This window comes from Primulina tabacum, chromosome 15, assembly GCF_025594145.1.
Source record: "Primulina tabacum isolate GXHZ01 chromosome 15, ASM2559414v2, whole genome shotgun sequence".
NCBI classification, from domain to species: domain Eukaryota; kingdom Viridiplantae; phylum Streptophyta; class Magnoliopsida; order Lamiales; family Gesneriaceae; genus Primulina; species Primulina tabacum.
This window is the reverse complement of record NC_134564.1, coordinates 28,574,656-28,596,501: the sequence shown is the minus strand read 5'-3', so window position 1 is coordinate 28,596,501 and position 21,846 is coordinate 28,574,656. Positions and strand designations below refer to the sequence as shown.

At 35.9% G+C, this 21,846-nt stretch overlaps 1 protein-coding gene across 2 annotated transcripts; it reads left to right on the top strand.

The window, feature by feature from the left end:
* The first annotated feature begins 758 nt into the window (after positions 1–758).
* LOC142527841 (transportin-1-like) lies at positions 759–21,058 on the top strand. 2 transcript variants are annotated; one of them, XM_075632815.1, is made up of 29 exons: positions 762–1,148; positions 1,784–2,071; positions 2,443–2,532; positions 2,648–2,725; positions 2,804–2,884; positions 3,497–3,547; positions 3,723–3,808; positions 4,745–4,811; positions 4,890–4,946; positions 5,035–5,064; positions 5,151–5,207; positions 5,446–5,559; positions 6,397–6,510; positions 8,430–8,528; positions 9,181–9,306; positions 9,432–9,506; positions 14,339–14,410; positions 14,557–14,667; positions 15,207–15,290; positions 15,842–15,949; positions 16,838–16,939; positions 17,454–17,516; positions 17,593–17,667; positions 18,453–18,524; positions 18,872–18,996; positions 19,409–19,460; positions 19,548–19,616; positions 19,697–19,756; positions 20,297–21,058. In XM_075632815.1, exons 1-29 carry the CDS (start codon positions 957–959, stop codon positions 20,378–20,380), a joined length of 2,682 nt encoding a protein of 893 aa, XP_075488930.1. In that variant the 5' UTR covers positions 762–956; the 3' UTR covers positions 20,381–21,058. The 2 variants fall into 2 exon arrangements, with proteins under 2 accessions (XP_075488931.1, XP_075488930.1); XM_075632816.1 differs by lacking the exons at positions 17,454–17,516; positions 17,593–17,667; positions 18,453–18,524; ... (3 more) ...; positions 19,697–19,756; positions 20,297–21,058 and adding an exon at positions 17,216–17,425 and having other exon boundaries at positions 759–1,148.
* Positions 21,059–21,846: the final 788 nt, after the last annotated feature.

The window sequence follows — 21,846 nt, the reverse complement described above, 5'->3', positions numbered from 1 at the left end:
TTTTCCAACATAAACTAATATCAATTATCATTATACTTTATATGAAAAAGTATTGATTGTTAAGTGTAATAATTGTCCTAGTAGAACAATCGAAACACGACGTTTGTACTATTATGCAGTTTAAAAGATTTGAGTTTCACCGTTACCACCAACAATAGTTTTTGACAAACGACAAATGCTCAGTCCTATAATTGGTATCAAAGTCAAGGTCATGGCTTCGGTTCTCATTGATTGCAAAGAGTGCAATTATTGAGAGGAAAGTTGTTGAATGTAATAATTGTCTCTGCAAAACAATCGAAACGTGACACTTGTGCTGCTATGTGATTTTATTTTCTAAAATACGAAAATCCTCTATCTATTATAAATTTTCATGTAATCATAATTTATATAAGATTTGAAAATTTTGAGAAAAAACGTTAGTGTAAGTTTTAATTTTATTACATACTTAATTCTATGTTAATTTAATAATAATCGATAGAAATTACTGAACGTCTATAGTGATTTGAGAAAAATAATATTGAAAATAAGTTGAAATAACAATTTTGAAAAAAAAATATTGATGTAAGAAAAATTTGAAAAATAAAAAATAATACGGTATAATTAACATATTCTTTATATAATAATATATAATAAAAAATTAACAATATATATGGATTTGATGATTTTAACTATATGAATGGTAAATAAAGTTAATTTTTAATAATGATGAAAATTTCCCATTGGCGGTTCACAATATTCTCTCCTGCACCTGCTCGCACCAAATCCCGCCTCCACTAAGGCAAGCTAAATCTCTTCGCTCTCAGCTTGCGTCTCCTCGAAACATAGTATTCAAAATTCATTCGCCGGTCCTCGTTTTGTTGTCTGAATTGGCGTCGGAAATCCGTCGCTTTTCTTCGATCGCTGATTGAATTTTTTTCTACCAAATTTGGACTTGAATTTGCTCAGGAAAGAAGACAATGGCGTCAAGCGGCAGCGAAGCATCGACTTGGCGGCCGCAGGAAGAGGGACTGCGGGAGATCTGTGGACTTATGGAGCATCAGATGTCTCCGTCTTCCGGTGAAAAGTCGCAGATTTTCCAAAAACTCCAGCAGTACTCTCAGTTCCCTGATTTCAACAATTACCTGGCATTCATTTTAGCGCGCATGGAGGTCTCTTTTTAGTTACCTAGACATTGAACTTGTGTTGGTGATCTTTGCTCACCGTTTCTGAGTAGTTACGTTTTGTATTCTATGCCACGATGAAATTGGGCAACTATTATTGTGATGAGTGTAATTGTTTCACGCCTCAGTCCCTTTGGAGGTGGCAGAGGCGTAGCAGGAGATTCTGCTATTTTAAATGCAATTATAGATTGGATTAGGGTGTTCTATGTATAACGAGGGAACTATATGGTAGGTGGGACTGCATGTTAACGTTACTGAAAGCTGTGTAAGTAATGCCTATTGTATGCAAGTGTAATAATTGAGCATATTAAGCGGTGAATGAAAACTGGAGAATGTTTTGTGATTTGGGTTGTGATCTTCTGTTGGCAATTTGTATGCCTAGTATTATTAACTAGGTGTGGTGATAGTAGGACAGGTGTGTTTCTGTGTTCACAGAAGCATTCAAAAAACTATGATATGGGGATCAAGAGCTAATTATATGAGCTTTATAGTTTGGTCAAGGATGCTTAATCTGTGGACGAATAGATACTCTTAAGAAAATACTCAATTTTAGATATATATGCCCATGGACCTGCAGAATGGAATTTTATGTTGTCTTAACTTTCGGGTGGGTCATATTGCAGGGGAAATCGATTGAAATTAGGCAAGCAGCAGGGTTGCTTCTCAAAAATAACCTTAGAAGCGCATTAAAGACTATGCCGCCTACAAACCAGCAATACCTGAAGTCAGAGTTGTTACCTTGTATTGGAGCAGCAGATAGGCAAATCAGGTCGACAGCTGGGACTATCATCAGTACTTTTGTTCAGATTGGGGGAGTAGCAGGATGGCCTGAATTGCTGCATGCACTTGTGAAGTGCTTAGATAGTAATGATGTCAATCACATAGAAGGTGCCATGGATGCTTTGTCTAAGGTATGGATTGTCTTTATATTTAAGTCACTCCTGAATCACTTTCCCTCAGATTTTGGCTTTTGTTTTATAGACCAACCATGTGAAAAGTCCTTCATGCACTATTTGGGGTCATCTGAATGAGTTAAATTTTACCATTACATACTTCTATAGCTTTGTTGACGCATATGGTTGATGTCTGATATTGTGAAGGCATTTCTCCATTGTGATTATCTTGATCAAATATACATTTAAGCATGAAACCATTGTACCTTTTTTATAGCGTCCGGGTCCTTTACCCTTTCTGCCACAGTCGTTCTTACTTAATGTGAGAATAATATGGGAGACAAGATTCATATAAAGGTCCAATGCTTTACTCACATGTTTTGACACAGATTTGTGAGGATGCGCCCCATGTGCTTGATTCTGATATTCCTGGATTATCTGAACGACCCATTGACGTTTTTCTTCCAAGATTCCTCCAGGTTCACACTAGTTTATTTATACATTGCTTCTCTCTTCCTGTTTGTCCCATTGAGTAAATAAGCATATTTTACCCATGGGTTCATTATCTTAATTTGTATTATTTTGTGCAAACAGCTTTTCCATTCACCGAACATTACATTGAGAAAGCTTTCCTTGGGTTCTGTGAATCAGTACATCATGCTAATGCCTACAGTGAGTTCAACTGGATTGGTTACTTTTCCTATTTTTATCTTTTTTCTGCACGTGACAAATTTTTTATGAAATTTACAGGTCCTATATTCTTCTATGGACAAATATTTGCAAGGTTTGTTTGTTCTTTCTAATGACACTGCTCCAGAAGTTAGGAAGTTGGTAAGCGATTCTTTCAGTTATCAGTTGTTAATTGGATAAAAATCAAATGATTGTTTACTTTTCATCTGTGTTGAAGTATGAAATTACCATTCGCCTCAACTATTCATGCCGGCTTCGCGCTTCTTCACACTTTTTTCTTTTTGGATGATGGTTTAATTTATACATTGAATCTTTGGTCTTACTGAATTGATTTGTCAGTAAGCAGTCTGGGAATCCTACAATCACCATATGTTCATCTAAGAGAAAAATGACAAGTGCGAACTTTTGTTTAATCCATAAGGAATATATGAAGCCTTTGGCAACAATTCCTGTACGAAAATACAGCTCCACCTGAAAGTAAATGGATCTATGGGATCAGACTTGTTCAATGTGTCATACATACGTGTCTATCCATCGACAGATCGTTGAGATTTTGTGATTGCATGAGTTCTTTTGGAACTTCTTTAACTTCCCCTTTTCATATTCCTGCTGTCCGTGATTTTTATTTTGGGTGGACTGTGAGAGCTTAGTTTGTGAAAGTTGCCTGTGATAATGTAGGTGTCTTTTTTCCTTTTCTTTGTGATGTTCTATTAACATGGGTGTTCGTTTATTTTTTACCCTTCTGTGGAACAGGTGTGTTCTGCTTTTGTTCAGCTAGTTGAAGTTCGTTCAGCTGTCTTGGAGGTGTGCATTTCATCTTGTCCTGCTCACTTTCTACAATGTTCAGTTTAAAAGTCACCTTCAATCTTTTCCGATACTAAAATACATAACTAAATTTGATCTGTTATATTTTTGGGTGTGTAATATCCCAAAAGCTTTTCTTCTGCTGTCCTTGTATTAATTAGATAACCTTCTGCAGCCACATCTAAGGAATGTAATCGAATATATATTGATAGTCAACAAGGACCCCGATGATGAAGTGGCTCTAGAAGCTTGTGAATTTTGGTAAAATAGTTGTTCTGTTCGTTTTGTGCCTGGCATTATCGTGCTGTTTCTTTTATGGATTAGTTTGTTAATTGTTGTTTGTAACTAGAGGTAAATTTCCATGTTTAATTTGCATATGCATCAAGTTTTAATATTTAGTAGGGGATGCTTCCATGTTTAATTTGCATATGCATCAGGTTTTAATATTTAGTAGGGGATGCCATCTTGTAAGTGGATCCAATATTTTTTTGCTTTCTACTCGCCTTATTGTGATTTCACCTGACATGTTTTTGAAGCTCACAGCAATTAAGTTGGATTATTCTTGATTACTTTGTTTGTTTTTTATGTTCCGCTTTATTTTGATAATATATTTGATGTTTTGGCTTCTAAGTAATTTCTTTTTTTACTTGTATCTGTATCTGAATGCACACGTTTAGCCGTTCGAGCTACAATGTGTAGGTTGTAGAGTTCCAAATCTTTTTACATTTGATGAACAGACGCCTTTGATTTTTCTTCCATATTCTTCAATACGTTGTTGTGTCCAGGTGTCAAACGCCATATCCTTTTGGCTAATAACATATTTCTCATTTGATTATTAATGGAGTAATAGGGGTATATACTTGCGAATCTCATTTATTAACTCCACCCTACTGGAACAAGATATGAATGTTAGAGATGACATAGTCAACTAGGTTATGGGAGTGCATAGACAGCTAATGCTAATTTATTATGTTGAACACTTCAAAAATGATTATGTTCTGAGCAGATCTTAAGATATTTAGCCCGCTGTCTTTCTGAAAGATGCCCAAGCTTTAACTTGAATGTCCATTTTCATTATTTTGTTACTTTTGGTCCTTTACCAGTTTCTTTCCTCCCATGTCTGTTATTGTTTTGGTAATGCCTTTTCAACACTGTAGTGTTGAGTTCTGTACTTAAGTAGTTGGTTTTGGTCGACAGGTCAACTTACTGCGAAGCTGAATTGCCCCCTGAAAACTTGAGAGAATTTTTACCACGCCTTATTCCAGTATGTCCCCCATCAGGCTCTCATTACATCTGATGCTACTTGTTTATATCTTTCAATGAATTTAAACAACTTGTGTAGGTTTTGCTTTCAAACATGGCTTACGCTGATGATGATGAATCACTTTTGGAAGCTGAGGTTCGTAGTCTGCTTCATATCCGGAGTTCATCTTGATTCAAACATTAATGGAAATTAATGTTGTTTCTTTTTCACCATTTCGTTACAGGAGGATGGATCTCTTCCGGATCGAGATCAGGTCTAGTTGTCATTTTTTTCTTACTGTTACTTCAGAAATTCTCTACTTACTAAAATCACAATTTTCGCACTTATTATTTAACCCAGGATCTGAAACCTCGTTTCCATTCGTCACGTTTTCATGGATCAGAGGACGCAGAAGAGGTGTGTATTAACTGATTATCTTGTCTTATTTTCAAGGGAGAAACTTTGGTTTTTTTTCTTTAATTTATTTTTTATGTGTACTTGAGTTGATTTTTTTGGAGCGGTGAGTATTTATCTGGTTTGGTTTTATGGTAGTGGATGACCTTGAACTTGTCCTGACCACATGATTGTCAATTCTATTTTTTAAATGAAGTCTACAACACATTATAATTAGTTGTATGCATTTTTTTAATTTCAGGATGATGACATTGTGAATGTTTGGAATTTAAGAAAGTGCAGCGCAGCTGCTCTGGATTTTCTCTCCAATGTTTTTGGAGATGATATCTTACCCACGTTGATGCCCATTCTACAGGTGTTTAAGTTGCTTGGCGATTTAGTGTAGCTTATGCTCTTTGTTTTTCCCTTACTAGTTTCTCTACTCTATTATCTTTACTTCTGACCTAACTAAAAATTCCAGGGACGAAATACTCGCATTACACGCATGCATGTAATCTCATGCATTACTATGTTAGATCCTCTGTATTGTCATTTGTGCTGCATTGCTCTGATTTCCTTTTTCTTTTTTCTAATCTCTGTGAACAAATTGCATCATATGGTTTTGTATAAAAGTTATCCACAAGGAAGGAGTATGACACATTTAAGCATAACTTTAGAGGGCTGTATGCTTTTTGATGCACACAAACACACACACACTTCAATCTTTCTTTAAATTGCACCACTCATAGTGAATATGGAGAAATTGCATAACAATTTACTGATCTACTTTAAAATATTTTGTAGAGAATATTTACGGGAATACAAATTTCTGCAGTTCATGTATAAATGAAATGTTGTGCATTTAATTGAACATATTCTTTAAGCAATTCAGTTAGGTAGATTGTATTCGATTTTTTACTTTGGTATGCTTTTTAATGTACTGTTTTCAATTATTAATTGTGGTAATCATCTGCTACTATTGTAACACATCTATTCTAATAATAAAGTTTAGTTTCCAATCAAAAAAAAAAATTATTAATTGTGGGGACGGGCCATAAAATGAAGAGTGAAATGCTCGCAATTATTGATGCTAGTTGGCAAAATAATTTGAGAGGATGATATTCACGCTTTCTGCTTTTTAAATTAATCATCCAATATTATTATGGTTTGATGACTTCTCGAGCTTTTGTAAGTTTCGCATTTTTTTATGCAGACAAAGTTGACCACTGGCAGTGATGAAGCTTGGAAAGACAGGGAAGCTGCAGTTTTAGCTCTTGGTGCTATAGGTGAGGGTTGCATTAATGGACTGTATCCCCATTTGTCAGAGGTAAATGTTTTTATAAAATGTCAAAAATGATATTGTAGTTTTGCATTTGATTCAAATCGCTCCCCCACTGATGTGCTGTCTTTGAGCCACCAAACTTAATTTTCTACTTTCAAATATAGCGAGTGCGATGGTGAGTAAGGTCGAATCCACAGAGAACGGTAGATTTTTTTCTTTCGATAATAAAAATAAGTAAAAGAGGTGATTTTGTGATCTGAATTTAATAAAATACTAAACTAAATTTATCTAAGAAAGGAAAGCAATAAATTAAAATGATATTTAATCAAGTAGAATAAAATGAAGAATTTAATATGAGAAAACATCTGATTCAAGGGAGTTCTACAATTTAATTATATCACTGTTTATTGGCTAACAAATAACTTATTCAAGTTGTTCCAAGCAATTAACCTTAAAATTATAGGGATAGCCACTAAAATTCTTGTGTTTTCCTAAATTAATTGACCGAACTCAGCATCCCGTCAAAACTTATCAATAACCAACTGAGCACGATAGCGTTCCATATTAATTAAAGGTAGCTTTTTGATTCGTGTATACAATTAATCCTGAAATATAATAATCGAGATAGCTGCAATTGATAAATTCAATTATGTTGATTTATTTAGATTTAAGTTTATTATGAAGCACAACACATCTAATCTATGCTACTCACGTACCAATCATTCATGACAATTACATATAACTGAATTCATGGTTAGCAGTAGAAAATCTTAGATCGAATTAAATTATCAGATTAATCGATATACAATATTCATATAATTAACTCATAAATCGACAAATACTTGGAATAACAAAAATATTATATATAAAAACGAATACCTCACAGTGATAAATTAAACAGTAAAAACAACACTTAAACCAGAATAGGTAATTAGCCAAGCATGGTGTGGTTTACAATCTCCATAAAAATAAATAAAGAAAGGAAAAGTATTAGAATCGTATAGAAAATTGGAGAGAAAATCCTTGAGCCTTCTTTTTCTTGTTCTTCACGTGTTTTGTTGTTGGAGGATTATTTTTTTCTTTGATGTGCGCCTCCTTTATTCTACTGTGCATGAGATTGGTGAGAGGGTTGGGAGATTTCTCTATGATTATGCCGCCTCCCTTCACGTGTATTTTGTGTAGGTAAATCAAAAAAAAAAAAAATTGGGTCCAAAAATATAAAAGCCCAATAATCTAAAATTATAACCTAATCACTAAAATTAAAAGATACTTAGAAAATATCTACCAAGAATATAGAGTTTTTTTATGGAAAAAACTCTATCTAGTATTCTTCTTTTATATAAAAATTCTTTGATTCTCACTAGACAACTGTGAAGAGTAGTCACAAGGAGTGATCACGTCTTGTCCAAAAACCACGTCTGAATTTTTCTGAAACATGTCTTCCACTAAGATCATATCGGCAACTTTAATTGTGATATAAAATCACCCTTTTAGCTCAAATTTATCTCAAGAGCAGAAAACTTCCTCCTACAATAAAATTCTACCAGAAGTTACAAGGTGCAGTTATCTACCATGAATCTCTCTTTCTAAATGCCTTGTTTGTTATTATATTATCTACATTTTTGTTTGGCTTTTAAAATGAATGCTATTTATGTATGTTGTGGTAAAAAGTTTGTCTTATGAACATTGGTCTGCTAAAAGTGAAGCTCAGACTTACCAATTATAACATTATTTCTGGATTTTTTTGTCCTTGAATTTTTCTTGTCTCTGTTGTTTGATGGTGTGATATTATACCAGTTTGTTCAAAGCTTGGCCATTTCTTGGATGTGTTTTTTTTAACTCAATCGTGATGCTTATTTATGCTTCTTGTAATATTAAAATTTAAATTATGAAGACTGGTTCAGTGTTTTCTTTTTTCCTTATCCTAATTTGTCTAGATAAATTGATATTCTTTTGACTTGCAGATTATTTCATTTCTGATTCCACTGCTTGATGACAAGTTTCCCCTTATACGGAGTATATCTTGTTGGACAATTTCCCGTTTCAGCAAATATATTGTACAGGTAATATAAAATAATTGTCTGGTTATTTTTAATTTGAGATAGAGAATGATCTTAGACTTTGCTGTTATGACGCTCTAAAGAACTTCACCCACACTGCGCTCTTTGGATTGTTTTAACTTTTACTGATTTCTAAATGTTCATGTTTTTAATAATATTTTATAATTGAAAACTGGTAAAATTGGATTTAAGAGTAAATGGCAGTTGTTGGAATTAGTTATCTAAAATAATTGATTGCTTGATACAAGAAAGAGTCCCTGTACTGCTTTTGTTCCCTTAAATCTATGTTGGATTTCTTTTTATATTTGGAGTATTGAGCCGTATTTACTTAATCAAGATGCCTAGTTATTGCAAAGCTAGTTCTTGTTTTGACAAATGCCTTGGTGAAAATATAATTGATTTCAGTGAGTCGTTGAAGTGTAATAACATGCCACAGTTTTCGTATACATGTGGCACAAATATATCTAAAAGATATCTGTGGTTATTAACGTTAGTTTGGTCCTGGCATCTTGTATTGAAAGCAACCTTTAAGCTTACGGTGAAAAATCCTTACGCGCTCGCGTCTTGTGCGGGAGCTAGTTTTCTTCGTTGCATTTTTTTTCCTGCCGTGTGATAATTGGTTTTCTAGATTCAGAACAATTTGTTTGTTTCCCAGCGTACTGCCCATCAAGAAGGTCATGAACAGTTTGACAAAATTCTTATTGGGCTGTTACGGAGAATATTGGATGATAACAAGCGGGTGCAAGAGGCTGCATGTTCTGCTTTTGCGACACTCGAAGAGGTTTTTTTTTGTTTTTAATTTTGCTGTCCATCTTTCTAATCCACCTCTCTAGCTGTTAAACACAGCTACTGGAAATGAATGGGAATTCAGTTCCCATTGGCCGTAACATTTTCTTTAATACGCAGGAGGCTGCAGGAGAATTGGTATCACGATTAGACATCATACTGAGGCACTTAATGTGTGCCTTTGGGAAATATCAGGTTGACTTTTGTTCCTATTGCGCTCTTGCAGAGAAGAACAATGGAGAATTTCTTGTATATTATTTATTAATCATTATCATATTATATCTTTAAATATACACCCTTGGGAAGTCTATCCCAAGAATTAAGGAACTACAACAATATTATCCTACCAAATTAAGAGATTATGCAATCATATCAAATTAACTAGATTGAAATTAAAGATTACAAAATATATTTAATACTAATCTACACTACCCCTCAAGCTTGTCCATAGGTATTGAAGTAATCAAGCTTGCCTATAAGTAACTCATGAGTTTGCTCCGGTTGTCCTTTTATGAGGATGTTTGCGAGTTGATGAGTGGTAGGAACATATTCAATGCTGATAACATTTCCATCTAGAGATGAAGTGTCGATCCACTTCAACGTGATTAGTTCAATCATGATGCACAGGATTGTGAGCTATGCTAATGGTAGACTTATTGTCACAATATAGGTGCATTGGACTCACACTTGATTTTAAATTCCCGCATCACTTTTTTATCCAGATAGTTTCACACACCCCATGTGCTATAGCCTTGTTTTCTGCTTCTGTACTACTTGCAACCACTGATTGTTTCTTCCTACGCCATGTTACCAGATTTCCCTAGACCATAGTGCAATAGCCCCGATGTTGATTTTTGATCAGTGATAGAACCTGCCCAGTCTGCATCGGTGAATCCTCTTACTCTTCGATCTTTTTGCGTATAAAAGACCTCTCCCGGAACTTTGTTTCAAGTACCTCAAGATTCTATATACTACATTCAAATGACCTTGACAAGGTGTGTGCATGTATTGGCTTACGAGATTTACTACGAAGGCAATGCCTGGGTGATTACGAGAGAGATATATAAGTTTCCCAACGAGGCGATGATATCTTCCAGTATCCATTGGTGCTCCTTCCAACATTTTTTTAATTCCCTTGTTCAACTGGTGTCCTACTCGGTTTGCGACCCAGCATGTCTATTTCTTCCAATAGATCCAGAGTGTATTTTCTTTGGGAACAGACACCTTTCTTGCTTCTAGCAATTTCCATCCCTAGAAAGTACTTAAGAATTCCAAGATTTTTTACTTCAACCTCCTTTGCTATCATAAGTTTAATATCTTCCATTTCTTGATTGTCATCTCCGGTAAAGATTATGTCATCGGCATATACTACGAGGACAATGATTTTTTCCTTTCTCATAGTGTTTAACAAAGAGTGTGTGATCTGCCTGTTCTTGTACGTATTTAAACCACTTTATGACCTTGGAGAATCTATCAAACCGAGTTCATGGAGACTGTTTTAGTCCATACAAAGACTTGTTGAGTTTGCAAACAGTTTGTCTTCCCAGAGTTTATTCAAAACCCGGAGGTTGGCTCATGTAGACTTCTTCCTCTAGTTCACCATTGAGAAAGACATTTTTCAAGTTGGTGCAGAGGGCAATCGATATTAGCCGCTAATGATAGAATGATACTAAATGTATTGAGCATAACAACTGGAGCAAATGTTTCATTGTAATCATTCCAAGTCTGAGACTCCTCTTGCTATCAATCATGTTTTGTACCTTTCAATAGATCCATCTGCTTTGTATTTGACTGTGAACACCCATTTACACCCCACTGCGTTCTTTCCTTGTGGAAGCTCCACCAACTTCCATGTATTATTTCTTTTAAGGTTCTCATTTCTTCAAGAATGGTTGTTCGCAATTCAGGTGCGTCAAGGGCTGAATAGTTCCGGGGATCATGACGACAACTTTGAAGTAAAAGCACGGAATGAGAAGACAAAAATGAATATGAGATAAAATCAGAGATGGGATTTTGAGTCCCAGGATCTCACACCCTTTCTTATAGCTATAGGTACGTTGAGATCAAGAGTTGTACCTGACTTTAGATCTACCATCGGATCAGATTCTTGGTTATGCTTCAGTTTTGCAATATTCTCCCCATTCTGAGATTTGTTTCGTCGTGTAGACCTGTAATTCTGGTTGTGGCGTGGGTTCTTTTCTTGTTCTGGTACTGGGGAAACTATAGTAGATATAGTCGGAGTCGGATCAAGAATGGGAATGGTTATGGCATTTGAATTTTCACCAAGAAAAGGTAGGGTGTTCCAACAAGCTTTATCAGATATCTCCCCCTGAAGCGAAGTTGGAGAGAAATATGGTGTGTGCTGAAAAAGGTCATGTCACGAGAAACATATGTTCTTTTTGTTTGGGGACAGTAACAACGGTAACCTGTTTGAGTTGAAGAGTAGCCAACAAAGACAATTTTGAGGGCTCTAGGATCAAGTTTGCTATGATTTTATTCATGAACGTGGACAAAAGATGTGCTCCCAAATGCTTTCAATAGAAGGCGAGAGAAATTTGTGGGAAATGAGTAACAAGAAGTGACTGTGGTATGTCAAAGTTTAATGGTAGATTGGGTAAGCGGTTTATGAGAAAAGCAATGGCGAGAATGGCATCTCCCCATAGGTACTTAGGAACATGCATGGCAAACATTATAGCACGGGCAACCTCTAACAAATGATGATCCCGTGTTCCATTTTGTTGTAGGGTATCAACACAAGAGCTTTGGTATGTGATCCCATGTTCCAACATATAACTGTCAAGAATGCTATTGAAGTATTCCGCGCCATTATCAGTACGAAACATTGCGAATTTTGGTGTGAAATTGAGTTTATACCATCTTATGGAATTCTTTAAAAATATGGGCAGTGTCGGATTTACTTTGAATGAGATAAACCCATGTAACCCGTGTGTGATCATTTATGAAAGTTACAAACCAACGTTTGCTATGACAGATTTGTGAGGGGCCCCATAAGTCATTGTGGATGAGGGAAGAAAGGGTAGATGGGGTATATGGCTTGGGAGAGTAAGAGATCCAAGTATGTTTTGCTAATTGACACACTTCACAAGACATGCAATAACATAATTTTCCCACTATTAAAACCAGAATCTGAAACAACTTAAGACACCATAGACTGGCTACAATTTGACGAAACATTCTCAAAGTAGTAAAGGCATTGTGAGTCCTAGCACAGCCAATCATTGTCCCAGAAGATAGGTCCTGAAATTGACAAGAAAGAGACAAAAATTTAGCCACGCAGTTACTATCAAAGGTCAATTTGCTAAGGGATATCAAGTTGCATGTCAATGAAGGGACGTGAAGGACAGATTTCAGCAGAATATTATTAGATAATCTAACATCACCCATTCCAGCAACAAAAGAAAGGAACCATCTGCAATTTTTACTGTAGTACGACTAGAACAGGAGTGTAAGTGCAAAACAAATGGGAGTCTCCTGTCATAGGGTTGGAAGCTCCGGAGTCCCAATCCAATAATTTTGAACACTAGAATGAAAGCTAGAGTGAGTATTACTGGATTGGGTTAGAGAGCATGACCCAACAGTAGGGCTATAAGAAGGATTAAGTGCGGTTTGGCGAAGAAGACGGCAATATTCTTCAATCTGCTCAATTTGTTCCTTAGTGAAAGGTGCTGAAATTTCAGAGATGTGCGGCTGCTCTCCGATTGATTAAGTTTGAAGAGCACGGCTATCAGTCATCTTTTCCGGCTGTCAATTTGGTGGTTTCCCATATATATCCCAACACGTATCCTTGGTATAACCAGGACGATTACAGTGGTCATACCAGGGACGTTTTCCATGACGTTGAGGCTGGTTTGAAGACATGTTTGTCACAAGGGCAGAATCATCAGAACCTGCTGGGGAGAGGTTATTATCATCAGGGAGCATCACTTCGCGACACATTTCCTCAAGTCGCACTTCGGCAAAAGCATCTTCAGGTGAGGGAAAGGGATCATGTGCCACCACACGTCCTTGAACATCATCCCGATTGTTGTCAAGTCCTGCCAGAAAGTCAAAAACTCTTGCTTTTTCAACGTTGGCTCGTAGCTTCACAGTCTGGTCAGCGCATATGGTGGAGGTCTCAAGGAATAGATCGAATTCCTGCCATAGATCATGAAGGTAAGAGAAATTTTGAGTCACAAAATTAGATCCTTGTTTCATTTCCTTCAGCTTCGAACGAAGTTCAAAGATTTGGGACACATTTCCCAGATCAGAATGCATCTTTTGCATCCTAGACTTCTTTGGCTGTCGTGAACCACAAATAACAACGGCTGATATTGGGCACATGGAATTGATTAACCAGGCTAGAACCATTGAATTCCGGCCAATTAGTTATCATAGGTGGGAAACAGACTGGCTTGGGGTGCTTCAAATCACCAGTAAGATACCCTAATTTGCCACTGCCACAAATCACAATCTTTACAAATTGTGCCCACCGCCGATAATTTTTCCCATTAAGCCGATGAGAGGTAACTTGTAGGGCAGACAGATCGTTTCCGGAAAGAGAAGCAATCTGCCCAGAATTTTTTCCGACCACGCTTCACTAGAGGATTTTGAAGACATCGAAGACTAGACGATGAGGAAACGAGAAAAAATAAGCGGTGAAATGGAACGGAACACTGGCTCGTGGTACCATGCAGAGGAGAATTTCTTGTGTAATATTTATGAATCAGATTACACCTTTAAATATGCACCAGTGGAAAGTCTATGCCAAGAATTAAGGAACTACATAATATGATCCGACCAAATTAAGAGATTATGCTAGCCTATCAAATCAACTAGATTGAAATTAAAGACTACGAAATATATTTGATACTAATCTACAGCTCTGTTCTGTTTTAATGCTATCAAATGAGATATCAGAACTTTTTGTTAATGCCCGTGCATTAGAAGTTCCATTTGAATTTCTAGTTTCTACTCTGCTCCACTCTTAATTTTTTGTTCTTTTGTAAAATTTGTCTCCAATTTTACAGAGACGAAACCTTAGAATTGTATATGATGCTATTGGAACGTTAGCAGATGCTGTTGGAGGGGAACTAAATCAGGTAAAACTAATGTAAAAGTTTTCACTTCTCTTTACCTCATTTACATTTTATACTCATTTTCTTTTTTATGTCCATGGAGGAATAAACTCTCCCTCACACAGCACCGTATTAACAAATATTTCTGCTTCATATTTTGATTACTGCAGCCCCAATATCTTGAAATCTTGATGCCCCCATTAATTGCTAAGTGGCAGCAGCTATCAAATTCTGACAAAGATCTTTTTCCACTGTTGGAATGCTTTACATCGATAGCCCAGGTACTTTTATCACCTTGTACACGACGGCATCAAAAAATAGTATTTTAAAATCTAAACTTCATATAAAATTTGATGACTCGATTCATTTTGTATATCATGGCAATAAATCTTTTGAAACTTGATAATTAGAGCTGGCAAAGGCATTGCCATTTACTTTGAATAAAGCATGCTTAAGTACCGCAAGTCCAAGTCTTTTTATACCATGTTAACAACTGCCTTACTGTCCCACAATTTTTCATTCATCTCACACATGGCTTATAATCTTAAGATGCTGACACAACTTTTAATTTTCTTCATTTTGTTGTGATTGTCTAAGTTGTTAAAGTTGTATGTGTATTGGAAATCAGAAGCATTGTTGAGACTTTACTGGAAACTTTCTGATGCTTAGAGAATAGTCTTTTTTTTTTTTTTTTTGCATTTAAATTAACTATGCTCATGATTCAACAGTGTGTTTTTGTTCTGACTGAACACTTTGTGTTTTGCGTGATTGTGACTTAGCTATGATGGTAGTCAGAGCTAATAATGTGTTCTTTTGGCAGGCACTAGGAGCTGGTTTTTCGCATTTTGCACAGCCAGTGTTTCAGAGATGCATCGACATCATCCAAACTCAACGATTGGCTAAGGTTTGATGTTGCATGATATCTTTTCACTGAGTAATTGGCTCAAGGATGTCATTTTGTTGGCATCTATAGAAGTATTTACCAACAATTTACCTATGTATGTTAAACTTCAATCTTTCATCCTTATGATTTGATCATGTAGATACTCTTTCCAGTATCATTCTGTGGTCTTGCTCTAAATTTTTCGCTAGATATGCAATACTTTTCAGATTTCCAGGCAGCCTGTGGAGTCATAATGATTAAGAATTTAATGTCCCTTGTTTAGAATGTATGCAAGTGTCTTCTATGTATTTTTGTTTGGCAATATCATATAAATTTGCAACTGGAGACTGCACCTGACTTTGAGTGTACTGGTCCCGATTCTTATTGAGCCCACCCACCTTTTTTTGTGGAATATTGATTTGGTGTTCATGTTTATCTAGATAATTTCTGTGGCACTTGTCCTATTCTGTGTTGATTCTGCTCTATACCTAGCGTTAATCTTGAAGCAACTGAGCAAAATCAACACATTTGCTCACTTAAAACTTGTCCGAGTGATTGAAGTTTTCTTTCAGGTTGATCCTGTTTCATCTGGTGCACAGTATGATAAAGAGTTTATTGTTTGCTCTTTGGATCTTCTCTCTGGCCTGGCTGAGGGTCTTGGTGCAGGGATAGAGAGTTTGGTACTCCCATTTTCCATACTCCTTTTTACATGATACCACACCATATCTTTTGTATTTGTGTATGTGGGCCCTTCCTCTAGATTATTATGGGAGGAATATTGAAAATGATGGAGATGAAAAAATGGTAATTATTTGATAGTGTAGAGTGTTTGCTGTCCATCTATCTGAATCTTTAAAATCTTTCTTTTTTTCATTCATTAATTTGTGGGAGAACCCACTTTTCCCAAACTCTCTAGCTAGTGAGAGGTTGGCCAAACAGTAGTGATATACATAAACATATCTTCTCATGATTAAGCTGAAAACTGGGGGAAAATATACTTGGAATTAATATCCAAAATGCATATGCGTACGCTAGACATATGATAGTGTGATAGTGCCATATTGATATCTCTTGTAACGCCTTTTGAGGATTACTCATCCGCGTCTAGTGTAAAACATTCTACTATTATAGTAAAGTCTAGTTTTCTATCAAAAATAAAAAATAAAAAATAGCGGGGTGCATAAAATCTGGGAATCCAAAACATCCTAGACATCCAATCCAAAAAATCAATTTGATCAAATATCCACTATTAGCGAATCAAAATTTTCCAGATATGCAGTGTTACTGGATATGATATAGGTATCAAATTTTAATATATGTGGATATTGATATCATCCGTTTCAGAGTCAGGAATTTATGATGTTTTGATGATCATATATTGTTTGAGTTTGTATTATATTAAATCTTAAAATAAAGTTAGTCAGGTTGGATAACTGTGGTAGAGCATCCAAACAAAAAGCGAATATCCACTTCAAAAAATCTATTTTTGGTAGAGTTCCTGATCTGGATTATCCGTGCTTATATGGTTGTGTATTATAACATTTTTCCCTTTATAATTTGTGTTGTAGATTTCACAGAGTAATTTAAGAGACATGCTACTGCAATGTTGTGTGGATGATGCATATGATATTCGCCAAAGTGCTTTTGCATTGCTTGGGGATCTTGCTAGAGTAAGTTGATAAGTATATCGAAACTTCGATCCACCTGTCAAGACATGTTCTTTGTATCCTGATCTTTTCGAGGGCGTCTATAGATTCTCTCTTCCCTGTGACAGTTTATTGCAATTGAACAATATTATGCATGTATTGCATGCATACATACACATATGTGCGGGAGTGCGGATGTACGTGTCTGCGCTCTTCCTCCCTTTTAACTTCTGACGTATTTATATTAAGCTATTTATTGGAGCAACCCAATAATCAGAATGTTTTTATTGACTTGATCAGGTTTGTCCAGTTCATTTGCATCTCGTTTATATGAATTTCTCGATGTTTTTATCTATAGCAACATTTTATTGCAATTAAACTATATTATGTATGTATTGCATGCGCACATGCACACATATATGTGCGGGAGTGCGCACCACGTGTTTGCGCTCTTCCTCCCTATTAAATTCTAATGTATTTATATTAAGCTATATATTGGTGCAACCCAATAATCAGGTTGTTTTATTGACTTGATCAGGTTTGTCCGGTTCATTTGCATTCTCGTGTATCTGAATTTCTTGATGTTGCTGCCAAGCAATTGGTAAGTAGACCAGCATTTTCTTTAATTGCTTCAGTTTCTTAGCTTTATGTTTTTCATTAATGTTTGTTCATAACAGAACACTCCCAAGCTGAAGGAAACCTTGTCTGTTGCCAATAATGCATGTTGGGCTATTGGAGAACTTGCAATAAAGGTATGGTTATTTGTTTTGCATATAACTTTATTTGTTTTGCTTACAATATGCCTCTAGGAATATTTTCTGTGTTCATGTAGAGAACCAGGCTGGCACTACCATGACATTATTTTGACGCATGCTAACACTTGCCATTTTCTTCCTATTATTATAATGTTCATCCTTCATCAATTTTCAAATTCTGATTTAATTGATACCTGTCTTTGGGGTTTTCATGTGTTTGAGCACCATGTTTTCTTTTGCTGGAGTTGGTCATGACGGCATTGGTCTTGGTCTTCACTTGTGTCTTTACTAACTTTAGAGATATGAAGATGTTCTGCTTCGTCGAATGTACTTCAATGAAAAAATGTCCAATATGTTTACAAAAAAAATAGAGAAAATGGAAATGAACTATATACTTTAATAGAAGAAATCTTTGGCCGGATGTTGCTGTAGTATATTATGAGATGGCATTAAAATATGAAGTGCTTTCTTAGAACTGGTGATTGCAAAATTATTGCATTAAACAACCAAATTCTACCCCTGAAGTGAGTCAATGCCATTAGTTTGTTGCTTTCAATTCATCTGTTTAAATCAATCACTCCTGTTACAATAACTTGCAATGGCAAAGCTTCTCTTTTCATCTCCTTTTTTTTTTCCTTGGAGACACCGATTTCAAGTTGCTTACCACATTTTTCATGTGTCATTCACATTTTGTTTTCAATCTGTTCATGCTAATTGTGTTTTTTTTTTTTGTGGTTTGTGGAATGCTTTTGATTACTTTGGTTTTGTTTTCTTAATTGCAGGTTCACAAGGAGGTATCTCCTGTTGTTCTAAGTGTGATCTCATGCTTGGTTCCAATCCTTCAACATCCTAAGGTAATCGGCTGCCTCTTTGCTTCACCTTTTGTTTTATAATGTTTTCTGTGGCTCACCTTTGGTTAACTTTAATCATTTTCTGTTGAACCTGAACTTGATTTTGTAAATTGTCGATCTACACCTTTATTTTTGTCCAAATTGTTAAATCGAGGAAAGTGCAATATCTGGGTTTTTCTCTATTGTTTGCCAGGGAAAATTCAAAGATATCAGAGTAGTTATGTTTCCCTTTTTCCTTTTCCTAATATTGCACCGAGCCACATTCAGTGCAACTCATTGCACAGAAAAGATTAGAGAAAATCAAAGCTTGACTGGACAAATCCTCTCATGGTTTTATTTACATTGTGAAGGACCTGAACAAATCGCTCGTAGAAAATAGTGCCATTACACTTGGAAGACTTGCATGGGTTTGTCCGGAGCTTGTTTCACCACACATGGATCATTTCATGCAGTCATGGTGTATTGCTTTGTCCATGTAAGTTATTTGCTTTTTGATTAACTCGTGATTAATGAAGTTTCAGTGTGTACAGGAGAGCTCATTCCATCAAGTTTACATATGTGAAATAGATGTGGTCGTGAAAACTCATGGATTATATTTCTACATTTTGGTTAATGAATGATTTCTTGATCGACAGTTGTCTTGTGCTTATGCTCCTATTAGTGAAAATGCTGGTTGCAATCTAGAGATTTTTAACCGTCTTTAACTGAATATAGCACGTGTCTTCGTATTTGCTAAGTTGTTTACCAACTGTACATTGGTAAGGACTATGAAGTGCAAGATATATTTATTTGTTTTCACTTTTGCAAGTTAGCTTGGTGTATAAGATCTAAATTGTCATTTTATTTTAATTCAAATCTTTTATTTCTCTCTGTTGTTTGTCTTACAGGATTCGTGATGATATTGAAAAGGAAGATGCTTTTAGAGGTCTATGTGCAATTGTAGGCATTTTCCTATGCTGATACTGGATGAAGTTTAGTCCGTCACTTTTATATTGCCCATAACTTTGTGTGTCTGATGTCTGTCAGGTTAGAGCAAATCCATCCGGGGCTGTACATTCACTTGTTTACATGTGCAAGGCCATTGCAAGTTGGCATGTGAGTTACTTATAACCGTGGTGTCTAACTTTCCGTATAAAAGGACAATTTTCCCTTTCTCATCTTCTGTTCTTTCCTAGGAAATAAGGAGCGAGGACCTGCATAATGAAGTCTCCCAGGTTTTACATGGCTATAAACAAGTAAGTGATTCCTTGTTGATATTTAAGTTCCCATTTTCATCATGGAGAACCTGATATTTAATTTAGTTGAACAAGACTTTTATGTCCCACTCCACAACAAAATGTAAAACCACAGATCTCTTTAATTGGCAAAGAGTTTCAATGCTTGGTCAAAAAAACTTCAGAAAATAATGAACTGAAATACTCGAGAGGAAAATGGTTAGTTGAGAATGGGGCATCAAGTATGTTACAAAATCCAGATCTCCCCTCCCCCTTTTGTGGTGGCAGGTGGCGTCTAGTCCCTACACACTCACCTACCCACCCTGAATAAAAAGAAAAAAAATGTATGCGATGTTTGCATATGTTGCAAAACCTAGATGTCCCCTCCCCCTTTTGCGGCGGCTGGTGGCATTTTGTTCAGTTCACACCACACACACCCTCAAAAGAGAAGACACAAAAATGTTTGTGCTGGTTGCATCCTGTGAATGTGATCCTGTCAATGTGATGAGAGGTGATTAACAAAACTCTGATGCATTTCTCAACCAATTGAAACATTGCCAGATGCTTAAAAACGGAGCATGGGAACAATGCATGTCTGCCTTGGAGCCACCTGTGAAAGAACAGTTATCAAAGTATCAAGTATAGGAATCTTTATGGTGATGAATGTTTGTTTGTTCTATGCTGGAGACCATCGTCCATGACTGCTTCAGAGCTGTATGTTCATTTTAAGCATGTTTCTGATAGTTGTAGAGCCATTTTCAGCCTGGGATGGGTCATGTTTTCCAACGTGTTCTCATTGAAGTGCTTGAAGTGTTTATGCGATCTTTTTATCGGGAACAAGAAGCTGTGGCCTGAGACTTCGGTTTCCTGGACAGGGCCGTGCTGTGTGAAAATTTTACGCTTCCCTTGGTTGAACACATGTTAGAGGTATCTGGAGTTTCGATATATAGCTTTGGCTTCTTGGTCATCATTCCTGAATTCTTTGAGGTTCTGGTCGGGTAAAAACTAGTCAAGTTTTGTCAGAAAACGCGTCAAATACATTTCTTGGGGGTATTGAGAGATTGACACTGTTACCCATCGGGTTTTACTTGTGACAACAATAAACGGTATACATAGCTTTGAATGTGGTGTTTTAGTCGGGTGAGTTAAATGTATGCGTAAAGGTATCAAAAGTCGTACTTCTGAGTCCCATTTCCAAACAATGATTTTCGGGTTTTCTTTCGGATGGATGGGGTTCTTGGAAGACCATGTGTAAGTTTAGAAACAACAAGATGCATTGATTTTGGCACCTCATTGGTTGCTTCACATGCATGATTCAGTCTTTATATCTTTTGTTGCAAATTATTCTTGTTTATTCCATATATGATCTTCTGGACTTGTATCATTTATTTATTTAGGAATAATTAGATGAAGTATAATTCTGAAACTGACATATAATGGACAGTGCTGTAGCACGCAGAGTTAAATTGGTTTGTACGATGGATAGATTTTAACAAGGGTGGGCGCGGGTTGGGTTTTGTCGGGTTCAGGTAAATTCTATTTGGCTATCAAGTAAAGAAATGTTACCTGACTATGACTAGATAAGCGTGGTAAACTTGTCGGGTTCAGGTAAATTCTATTTGATTTCATCTAAAACAAATTCAAGCATTTTCGAGTTCCGTTTGAATTCGATATTTCGAATTAAATCAAATATTTTTCGCGCCAACTCTAGCGAGATAGAGCAATTCTTTTGCATCCTTAATTGTCATGGTGGGCGATAATCAAGAGAGAAGAAATCAGAGAATGTACGGAGATATCAAGATCTTGTTAGGAAACTTATCTATATCACATGACTAACCAGACATTGTACTTGTAGTTAGCTTGAGACATCAATATATGCACTCACTGTGTCAAGGTCATCTTGATGCAGTTTAAAGGATCTCGAGATAACTTAAACAAATCCTGAGAAATATTTATTTTTTTTCGAAAAATTATGATCAGAGTTAGTACATTGACATTTGCAAACAGTTAGAGTATGCTCTCATCGGACCAATTGTTGAGTAAGGGCTTTTATTAATTCTATGTAAAAAAGTTATTTATTTTTATATAGTTTATATTATTTTTGAAAAAAG